The sequence below is a fragment of the Denticeps clupeoides genome, chromosome 4 (genome assembly GCF_900700375.1).
Source record: "Denticeps clupeoides chromosome 4, fDenClu1.1, whole genome shotgun sequence".
NCBI lineage: Eukaryota > Metazoa > Chordata > Actinopteri > Clupeiformes > Denticipitidae > Denticeps > Denticeps clupeoides.
Window position 1 is genome coordinate 4,255,475 of NC_041710.1, and position 11,435 is coordinate 4,266,909.

Sequence of the window (11,435 nt, forward strand, 5' to 3'; positions counted from 1 at the left end):
CTGACATAGGGTCGATCAGGAATGGCAGGCAGGAAAGGCGATAAAGGAGATTCCATTGGTCTACCTGTGAGTGTAGTGTCACACAATCTATTATTATTGTTTTTTGCCTTGTACAGCATGTGTAATTTGCTTCTTTTTTTTTTTATAGGGACCTCCAGGTCCTCCTGGACCTCCTGGACCACCGGGCCCTGTTATAGGCCTTAATGGAGTAAGTGTAGTGTTATATTTCCAGTTTATAAAGGCAGAGTGCTTCAATTTGTCTAAAACATAATCCTCTAAATCCTCTGAAGACAGTTTTCCCCGTCCCTCGTAGACCGCACTGCAAAAGACCAGTAAGTCTATAACCTAGAACCTGACGAGTCGGTGTTTTGAGTGGGTGTGGGGCATGAACTCTGCCTGGTGCCTTCCCGTCTGGTAGCATCCCGTCCCGTAACCGCAGCATCACTGGCCTTGCGCTGGTCCTGGGTTGACAGATAACATGGCAGCACAGCGCCGGCCCACCGTTTTTGACCTCTGTAGGAACCTCCGGGTGGGGTTCTAACATCACTCCATGCTCAGACCCTGCATCATTTACAGTAGTCATCCCAGAAGGGATTACTACAGGTTACGGGATTGTTCTTTTGTGAGTCAGCATGCATTCTTCAGGTTTATTTGCATTATTTACTAATCATAAGTAGAAGCTGTCTATTTAGTTCATGTATTGCCTCGTTTCTGTTCTGTTCTGTGGTCTGAACGGTTGGTTGGCCTGAATGCAGCCGAAATCCAGACAGCGTATAAATGACTGAAACGCCCCTCTTAACTCGGAAGCTGGACGCGTTTGCGTTGCTCCCCTGAGCATGTTGCATGAACTTGTACTGGTGTCGGTTCCAACTGTGGGTCCATATAACACTGGCTGTTTTTTTTTTGTCTGAAATTAATGTACTAAATGTAGCCTTAAATATAGCTAACAAATGCAAACGTGATGAATCTGTCTTTTAAGACACATGTGATTTCATCCAATTATCTATGAATTTGTTTTTCCTGGGGACTCTGATGGTCTGCACTGTGTAGAGTGGCACCGGTGGTGACATGGCACAAGGTACTGATTTTCTCATAAAGATCGAGAAGGTAAAGTCCTTAGCATGGCAAAGCAGTCAACTCTGGAGTTTTCTCTCTCCTGAAAGAAGCCAGACGAAGTTCTGCTAGGGTTAAAGGGAACAAAGGGGACAACGGGGAGCCAGGACCCTCAGGAACAGCAGGTATGTAAATGGTGCGACTTCCATAGACATGGCTGGTCTGATTATATTATTTGGTCAATTTGGTTTTATTCCTTGGTTTTTATTTATTAATTGCCTAAAATCACCTAAATTCAGATTGTATCGCAGGCCTAAATAATAGGAAAGGACGTATATATATTTACCCGGGCTCTAAAAAAATCCAACGCAAGATTTAACACGTTAATCCTTGTTGAGAAATATTTTAAAGATATTAATGCAATTAATGCATCTGTTTTCTTCCTGCGTGGGGTCTGACGATTCATCCTAGCCAGACGAGACCATTTAAGGACTGATTCTTGTTGCATGAACAAGGCTGGATAAATGTGTTTGTTTTGTGTCCATGATGTGTCCACTATTTTTTCGGGTGGTCAGAGAGTGGAAATTATTTTAACACACACAATATCATGAGACACGTTGTCCACATGGTTTTTCAGGGCTGAATTCAGCACCTTTTTGTATCTTAAGGCTTGAACTGTTTTTTTTTAAGGGAGCCTCTCAGTCATGGTTTAAATATGCATTATATATATAAAAAGTGATAAAGTGAAGTGATTTTCACATGTGATACACAGCCGCACAGCACACGGTGCACACAGTGAAATTTGTCCTCTGCATTTAACCCTGAGTGAGCAGTGGGCAGCCATGACAGGCGCCCGGGGAGCAGTGTGTGGGGACGGTGCTTTGCTCAGTGGCACCTCAGTGGTACCTAGGCCACCACTGCCCCATATATGGCTTTCACAATTAATTAATTAGAAATTGTGAGATTAATTCGTTATAATTATTTATCAGTTGGAAGCCCTTGTACTTACAAATTGAAAGAAGTTGAAAGACAAAACATCAAGTAGCTTGTGTTCAAGGAAAAAGTAAGAGACTTGTTTTTCTGATTTGAGGTTTTATTTCTTTGTGGCTCCATAGCCATACAGAAACCTTACATGGCAGCTTAATTGCAGCTTTGTTCTCTTTGGACTCAAGCATTGGCAGCATGAATGCATGTAAGTGGGTATTGTGTTCCGATGACGTCCTGTTTGATGATGTCCTTGTGTTTTTCAGTTACCCTACTTCCCGATGGCTCTGTGGTGAGTTCTCCTTTTCAAAGCGACAACCACACCTCTGCTGAACTGTCTGCAAACTTTTTTGAGAATGTTCAAGACAAATGTTTGCCATACCAATGGGATCATTTCTCATCGAATTAAATCAGAAGCGTGCTGTAATCTGTTTGGTTCTGGTTACACAGGGACCTAAAGGCGACAATGGAAACAAAGGACAAAAGGGTGAGAAGGGGGATATGGGACCACCCGGCCCTCCTGGTCTCCCTGGAAGATCTGGACTTGTGGTGAGTCCATCACAAACATGCAGAGGTTCAATACGATTTCTCCAATTTGCAGATCATTTAATGTTCAGATTATTTTTTATTTTACATTAGGTGACTGAGTTTCAAAAACTCAGTTATCATGACATGCATCCATATATGTGATTTAGGGACCTAAAGGAGAGTCCATAGTTGGTCCCCCAGGGCCACCTGGTTCTCCTGGCCAGTCTGGTGTGCCTGGCTATGGGAGACCAGGGAAGCAAGGACCCCCTGGACCATCTGGACCTCCCGGAGCACCGGCATCATATGGAACATGTATGAGGGCTTATCTTTTAACCCGTCATGGAAAGTGGTGTATGTGCCATAATATAAATTATATAAGTTCAGATGAGTCAAAGTAAATGTTTTACTTTCTTCTTTTTTTTTTAGCTGCGAGCATCCCTGGCCCCCCCGGGCCCCCTGGGCCTCCTGGGGCACCTGGGTATGGAAGTCCGGTATGTGTTCTGTACGAATTCGCCAGCCAATCAGATCAATTTATGCAATTTTCCTGAGCTCCTTGGCCAGTCAGTTGGGTTTAAGTGATTGTGTTGTCACAAACAAGAAACCCTATTGACCACCCTAGTTCAATTGTATTCATTTATTTTTAGGTACGCTGACAGACATTATAATAAGACAATATCGATTGCGTTGCTAGTAGTGTGAACAGCGCATTCGGTGTTCATTACGTTTAGGTGACGGTCTACAAAACCACCGCTGCCCTGCTGATAGAGACGCAGCAAGCTACTGAAGGCACCATGGCATACATCTCAGACCAGAGTGAGCTCTACATCAGGGCCCAGGGTGGCTGGAAGAAGGTGCAGGTGAGTATGTCTCCCATGGCCACCACATTGTCACAGCTAGCTAATAATCTATAGATTTTTTTTTTTTTTTTTTTGCATTCATAAGCATTCAACTGTTTTTAAGTGATATCGATTGTTCAAAATCTTTTTTTTTGTCGTAACTGTGGATTTACTAGCTCGGTCAGCTGATTCCCGTTCCAAGAGAGCAAGATGCTGCATCCCACAGCCTGATCAGGCCTGGAGAGCGCAGCATACCCCGCATACAAAGCTACAGCCAGGTATCGGTCACATGCACCATGAGATTATGCACACATGACATTATTACATTACTATATCAGTAGCTGCAGTGTTCAGGGATCCATAAACTTAATAAACTTGTAAAAAACCCTGCAAATTGTATATCACCAGTGTCCATTGCCTCCATCTTAGGAGCTGACCAGCTACCAGCCCAGCCTTAACCTCCTACCGCAGGGGATCCATGCTGTTCCTGGGGTGAGGATTCTTTTCAGATTATGTGTGGTTTTTTGCGTTGGTTGATTGAGGAGCTGCCTATTCACAATTCTACTTTTTTACCATCCTCACCGAGCCAGTTCTACATCTTACTTTTCAACCCACAGCTTCACTTGGTGGCCCTGAACTCACCAGCATCTGGAGACATCCGAGGCATCCGGGGGGCAGATTTTCAATGCTACCAGCAGGCCAGGGCGAGGGGCTTCACTTCCACCTACAGGGCCTTCCTGTCCTCACACCTCCAAGACCTGATCAGCATCGTGAAGAAGGCCGACCGTCACATGCCCGTGGTCAACCTCAAGGTGGGAAAGTCACTCCTGCTCTTTGGACACGTCTGATTTTGTGTGTTTTTTGACCGGCATTGTTCCATACGTTCCAGGGGGAGGTGCTCTTCAGCAGCTGGATGGCGTTATTCTCTGGGAATGGAGGTGTGTTCGATCCACAGATTCCCATCTACTCTTTTGATGGAAGGAACATCCTGACAGATAACTCCTGGTTAGTATTTTCGTGTCCTCAAAGTACAAATTCACTCTCAGCAATTTGGAAATGACTTTTCCTCCTACAGTATTTGTCCTCTGTGCCATCTACAGTTGATAACAAATTAGCTTGGCCTTCTGCTTAAATGTCCCCTAACATGTGTCCCTGAGCAAGACACTTAACCCTTAGTTGCTCCAGGGGGGGGGGGGGGGGGGGGGACTGTCCCTGTAACTACTGATTGTAAGTCGCTCTGGATAAGGGCATCTGATAAATGGCGTAAATGTAAATGTAAATGTACACCAACCGCCATTTCTAGCCACTGCAGGACCATAGACAGGCTCGGGGGACTCGCATTAATGCTAAATAATCTCACAAAGTGACATTTTCATGATAGGGGACCTTTCTAGTTCGAACCCGCAGCCCTTGGACTGTGTGGATGTACATGTGTTTGATCCCCAGGCCTCAGAAGATGGTGTGGCATGGCTCCAGCACGGTGGGAATCCGGATGACCACCAGCTACTGCGAGGCGTGGCGGGCGGGGGAGATGGCGGTGACGGGCCAGGCGGCGCTGCTGCAGACCGGCCGGCTGCTGGGGCAGCACACGCGCAGCTGCTCCAACCACTTCGTCGTGCTCTGCGTGGAGAACAGCTACCTGCCGGCGGCCCGGCGGATGTAACCTCGGCCCCTCCCCCCAGTCTTTTTCATCTCTTCTTCTCTCCTTCCTTCACCGCCTTTTAGCCCGTAGTTCATGCTGGATTCCAGCGTCCCTCCTGTAGAGTCCCGGACGCTCGGGAAAGACGACACTGCTGCCTCTGTCTCCTTGTTTCCCTGAGAAATGTGTAAACACGCGTGCACCGCGTCCCGACATCACATTCCATCCATCACGGCCAGCGGTGTCCTGCTGACGACTGCAATGCCAAAGATGTGGCAGCCACAGCCCGTTCCGGAGTAATCCCAAGCTGTCGTTCTGCACAGCGTTGGCTCGGACCCGAACGTAGCGTTGCCCTTCACGCCATTAGCACCACGACAGCCGTCTGCTGCGTGGATGTCGTTCCAACCAGGGAACCGAGTGTTGCCCAATCAGGTATGAGAGGCATTTAGATGCACTGTTATGTTTTATAATTACTTTTTTTTTTTTCACCACGAAGGCTCCACTCCTCTCGTTTGCAAGTAATGATTTTGTCCTAGTATGTGCATGCTGATCTCTTTTTGTGGTGTTTATTTATATACTGTAACAGCACATAATCCGAAACCTAGCGACACAGGAAGGATTGTAAAGCTTCAGAGCTGCATTGTGACTCTAGCGTGGTTCTAGGATGTTCTGCAGTGTGATTGGTTAATTATTTGGCTTGATTGCTCAAAGTAAAATTAAGGGGCTGACTTGAAAATTAGAGTTATTCATAGAAAACTAGTTTTTGCTTGTTGACTATTGTTCACTGAATAAATGTTGTTTTTTTTTATTAAAGAATTGACTTTTTTAAATTATTGTCTTTTCCCATTCGAATGTGCAAACACATAACTTCCCACAGCAGAAAAAAAGAATTGTACCAAAAGGTTGACACTCAGTCACTCAGTATCCATAATGCATTGAGCACAGTGGATGCAGGGCGGGGTCTCACTCAGGGCGGGGCACTCACAAGGACCTGTGATTACTCTCAAGAAGTGCAAATGGATGAATAATGAATGCATTGTCATAAATGTATTCAGTTACAGTACATTAGAAGGGTTTTATTTAAAATACTTTTAGAATTAAAAATAAAATAAATGTTTGAAACACTGCACTGTATTTTTCCAATATGGGGGTGATTTTTTACAACTTTTTGCATATTATTTATATTGTTTTACAAATATAAATTAATATTAAATATTATTTACTTCATCCACAGCCTGCGAACAATACAACTCAGTGAAGTTTGGTCCTTCAAATGAATGTTTGGACAGGTCTTTGGTTCCTTGTAGGTTTTGAAGGATCATGGGCACTGGAACAGTCCTTCAGCAGCATCAGCCAGTGAGATCTTCAAATGCAGCCTTGGGAGGACATAGCCAACATGACAACCACAGTGTTTTGTAGTACCAGGGTCACATGGACCTAGTGGTTTGCCTGCCATGCTGGTTGCTCTGGTAGGTTGATGAGTAATGCACAACGACCAACAAACTGTCATTTCTATGAAATATATAATTATAAAAGCAGACGGGATATTCAGACATAAGTAGCCTAGGTTCGACTCGACCCAGATGACGAGTAATGATGGGTTTATTGCAACGAAGCAATTAAACTCTTATGAATTGATAATGGGTTCATTTTTTTAAATGGTTTTTTTCCAAAAGCCCGAGGCGACTGAAAGACCTTGGTCGTCAGTGAGCAGTACACTTTTCACTCAGCCTTGAAGAAGAGTAATATATCCAAGTTTTTTTACTTCCATTGTAAGGGTAGAGAAGGGGGTGTAATAATTGCGATCAACATGCTGAGTCTTGAGAGCTCTTCACGCTGTACTTCACAAACCTTGGCACTTACAGAAAAGCGGTGAAAGAGGAGTTATGAAGATGGCGCAAGAACATGTTTACAGAAAGCCAGACAGAATGATGGTTAATTATCTTTCATTTAAGCTTCTCTTTATTTCCCAAAGTATTGCTGTAATGTTGTGATGTTGATTTTGATTGTCAGAAGAGACATTTAATTTTTAATATTTAATGCTACAGAGACTATCACCACTTTTAAGAAGGTGAAAACCCTCTTATTCCAAAAATATTACAGACAAATCTAACACTTACACAAGCACATGCGTACACATTGAACAAACAAATACAAAATGTATAAATACATTATAATTTTTCTTAGTCTAGCACCCAACACTCTCCGAGCATGCTCTTCAATGACAAGTCTAAGCCTTATCAGGGCTCTTAGTTTGTAAACTCGATATTCTATAGAAATTGAACGAGAATTGCTGGTGTCTTCCTATTGTAAGTCGCTTTGGATAAAAGTGTCTGCCAAATAAAGTAAAGTAAAGTAAATCAAAGTGTGTGTATGTATTTGAAGTGTTTTGAACATTAAAAGGTTAGCAAGGTGCTGAGATGGAGGACTGGGAGGAGCTTGAGTGGAGGGGATGTGGCTTTTTGAAAAAGGAAGAGATCTTCACTTTTGATTAAAGGGCCTGAATTGCTTAATACTGCTTAATTATTTTAGTCTGAGTCTGAATATTCTGATGCAGAACATGAAACTATCATTTAGCATAACACGTCCAAAACGTTGCTATTTCAACGTCTCTGCAATGGCTACCACTTAAGTTAAGAATCCAGCGCCAGTTCTTTTCACCTATAAAGCTTTGCACGTTCCATTATATTTTAGTAACTTTCTAGTCCCTCATAACCCACCATGATTTCTTTGTTCTTTGAAAGAAGGCTGTTCCCTCAAAGTCACTGCTGGAAACCGAGCATTTGCTTATAGAGACTCAAATCTATGGAACAACCACAGATTATACTATTCTATTAGATTACATTATTCTATTATACTGTCTCAGTGGACTTCCACAACATAATATAAAACTGGATTTCATAATCTCATTATGTCGGCCTTTCTTGGATGTATCTCTTCTTCCCATTTCTCGGTTCAGGTAGTTTTTCTTGCCGCCGTCGCCTCTGACTTGCTCACTAGGGAACCTTGAGAACTGATCTAATGGAAGGTGTTTTGTGGCAGATGTACACTGTAAAAAGAGCTGTACAAACGTACAATGACAGTACAAGACTAAAAATCCCCTCTTCACGGGGTCTCCGATTCCAATCGACTCTGTTCTCCTTTGTTGTCCCTGGCTGGTGGGACAACTTGCCCCCCTCCATTCGACTAGCCGAGACTACCACCACCTTTAAGAAACATTTGAAAACCCACTTGTTCAAAAAGTATTTCAAACGAGTCTAACACCAACACACACACACACACACACACACTCACAAGAAGAAGAAAAAAATTTCGTCTAGCACTTAACATTCCCTAGCATGTTCTCTTATGCTGATGACACCCAGCTCTATCTGTCATTCCCACCAGAAGATGCTACTATAGCAACAAAAATTTCGGCCTGCCTCTCAGACATATCGGCATGGATGTCTGAGTGACACCTCCAACTCAACCTATCCAAAACCGAGATTCTGATCTTTCCGGGCAACAATTCCCCTCAGCAAAACCTCTCAATTCAAATTGGATCGCTACTGTTAACACCCACGGCATCTGCAAAAAGCCTTGGAGTTTGGATAGATGACAAACTGAGTTTGAACCATCATGTTGCTGCGATCTCCAGATCCTGCAGGTTCACTCTCTACAACATTCGCAAGATTCGGCCTTTTCTCTCACAACAGGCTACGCAGCTCCTCGTCCAGGCAATGGTCATCTCCAAACTCGACTACTGTAACTCTCTCCTGGCTGGAGCCTCTGCAGTCACCATAAAACCACTCCAGATGATCCAAAATATGGCAGCCCGCCTCATCTTCAATCAGCCAAAATACACCCATGTTACACCTCTTCTTACCTCCCTCCACTGGCTCCCGGTAGCTGCTCGCATTGAGTTCAAATCCTTGATGCTGCCTACAGGGCTGTAAATGGAACTGCGCCCTCCTACATCAACACACTACTACCTAGATACACTCCTGCACGCTCTCTCAGATCGGCAAACGAAAGGAGACTAAAAATTCCTTCTTCACGGGGTCTCCGATTCCAATCATGTCTGTTCTCCGTTGTTGTCCCTGGCTGGTGGAACAACCTGCCCTCCTCCACACGACTAGCCGAGACTATCACCACTTTTAAGAAGAAGGTGAAAACCCTCTTATTCCAAAAATATTACAGACAAATCTAACACTTACACAAGCACATGCATACACATTGAACAAACAAATACAAAATGTATAAATACATTATAATTTTTCTTAGTCTAGCACCCAACACTCTCCGAGCATGCTCTTCAATGACAAGTCTAAGCCTTATCAGGGCTCTTAGTTTGTATACTCGATATTCTATAGAAATCGAACGAGAATTGCTGGTGTCTTCCCATTGTAAGTCGCTTTGGATAAAAGCGTCTGCCAAATAAAGTAAAGTAAAGTAAAACTATTCTCAACAAGTTGGGCCTTATCTGGGTCTTAGCTTTTGTAACTCAAAATCTACGGAAACCGAATGAGAACTGCTGGTGTCTGTAACAATGACAAAAAAGAGCCCGTCAGCAGTACATGGTGCCATTCGAAACCATTACAGAACCTTGGTAGAATCAATTAGAATAGTTATTTTGCATCATGAAGATGCCCGTTTCCTGGAGAATGCTGGGCCAATACACTGTGTCAAATTTCATTTTTCTACATTTGAACTGTTTGTGTCTGCTTCTTTCTGTGACTGATCTTTCATTAAATATGATCAATTAAATATGATAAAGGGCGCTGCTTGCAGCAGGGTCAGGGCACCTTTAATAATGCTGGAATGTCTGAGTGAGGGAGGTGGGATGCGTGAATACTAATGAAGGAAGAGTTATGCCACCTTTTCTTTCATACTGGAGCAAGTGGAGGAGGTGAAGAGTGTGTTATTTCTGGAGGTAATTCTTAGTAAGCACTGTTGTTGTGTTTTTTTTTTTTTTTTGTTAACAGCATTTTTGCTCGTGTGGTTGCACGTTTATCATCTGGAGCCTTGCACACAGGCAGGCTGGAGGGTGCTGATGCCGAGTCTTAACACTATTTTGAACCGAGATATATTAGGGTTGTTTGCAGCTGGTGGACGGAAGAAACGTGAAGCATTCTGCTTCAGAACCAGGTCCGTTTATGGCGGTTAGAGGGCATGGGGGAACACAGGTCCACCAAAGTCGTGTGGAGGCCACTGAATTGAACTTAGCTGAAGAGTATGCTTGCATTTTCATTTAGGACTTAAACTGGGTGGAGTTGCTGGTGGAGCGTTCCCACACTGGAAGACCACGGCTGCCTGGGCCAATGGCTACATCTGGCCAGTTGGGGCTTGGAGCTTGCTGCAGTCCTCAAGAGCAGCCCTGAAATAGGGCACAGAACAAAGCTGTCGTCAATCTCTGCCAGCTTCCAGGGAGGGCGGCGGAAGGAAACAGAAATGCTGCCTCAGGTTGTCTGTGCCAGTGGAGGCCTGCACCGTGGCAAAAAGGCCTCAGTAGCTTATGTGGGTGTTCAGAATCCAGGTTTCTATGATATCTCGGCGTCAGAGGTCTGCTATTTACTCTGAAAGCCATATAATAATAATACCAAAAGAAAGAAAAAAGTGATAAGATGATCATCAGACTACTGCATTCAGTTACAGAAATGAGTGTGAAACTCAGTAGTATTTAAATTAACTTGTTTTACATTTATCGTGGTGAGACTCTATATTCACATGTACAAAGCATGGCACTGTGACCAGAAAAAAAAGAAGAAATTCAACTAGTAACAACATCAGGGCCGGCCCGTGGCATAGGCAATTTCGCCAAAGGCTAAAATCACCATCCATCCAGGGGGCGCCACAAATGGAGGAAGAAAAAAAAAAGTAGTTTTTATTTATGTGTCTTAATATGAAAGGAACAACATAGCAAAGCCTATTAAGTAGTAGTAATAATTATAAAAACGTCCGGTTTGGGAAGTCCACCACATCAGACCGCAAGACCGCACAGCGCATAGTGAGGACAGCTGAGAAGATCATCGGCGTCCCTCTTCCCTCCGTAACTTTCCACTCTGAACTGACAAACATGCATACAAGCATGTCTCTATTACATTTCTATTATAGCAGTATTTCTTAATCTGCCCCTGCATTAAAAATGTCCGTTTTTTACCGCTGCCTGTCGTCTTCACTGCTTGTCAGTGAAGGGACACCGCCTGTGTCCCATGTGTTTGCACTTTATGTCACCCAGTTTGTAGATGTTGCACACGTGCACTTTATGTCGGTATGTAACTCTGTTTAAATGTTACATGCAGCACCAGGTTCTGGGGAAGCGTTGTTTTGTTTCACTATGTACTGTCTAAAGGCATAAGTATACTTTCTGTTGACTACATAATTATGTACGTACATACAGCCACGGTCCGTACATA

The 11,435-nt window shown here is 43.7% G+C and overlaps 1 protein-coding gene across 4 annotated transcripts in view; it reads left to right on the plus strand.

Annotated features, from left to right (window-relative positions):
• col15a1b (collagen, type XV, alpha 1b) overlaps positions 1–5,853 on the plus strand; it is a 34,565-nt gene extending 28,712 nt beyond the window's left edge. For 3 of the 4 annotated variants that reach the window (XM_028975991.1, XM_028975988.1, XM_028975990.1), the window contains 15 exons: positions 10–66; positions 149–208; positions 291–332; positions 1,051–1,078; positions 1,164–1,238; positions 2,304–2,329; positions 2,488–2,586; positions 2,733–2,877; positions 2,992–3,056; positions 3,294–3,422; positions 3,578–3,679; positions 3,831–3,893; positions 4,019–4,213; positions 4,291–4,406; positions 4,848–5,853. In XM_028975991.1, the coding sequence (XP_028831824.1) occupies positions 10–66; positions 149–208; positions 291–332; positions 1,051–1,078; positions 1,164–1,238; positions 2,304–2,329; positions 2,488–2,586; positions 2,733–2,877; positions 2,992–3,056; positions 3,294–3,422; positions 3,578–3,679; positions 3,831–3,893; positions 4,019–4,213; positions 4,291–4,406; positions 4,848–5,064 (1,419 nt within the window). In that variant the 3' untranslated portion in view covers positions 5,065–5,853. The remainder of the gene's footprint in view (positions 1–9; positions 67–148; positions 209–290; positions 333–1,050; positions 1,079–1,163; positions 1,239–2,303; positions 2,330–2,487; positions 2,587–2,732; positions 2,878–2,991; positions 3,057–3,293; positions 3,423–3,577; positions 3,680–3,830; positions 3,894–4,018; positions 4,214–4,290; positions 4,407–4,847) is intronic. The other variant, XM_028975989.1, reaches the window with a different exon arrangement.
• Positions 5,854–11,435: the final 5,582 nt, after the last annotated feature.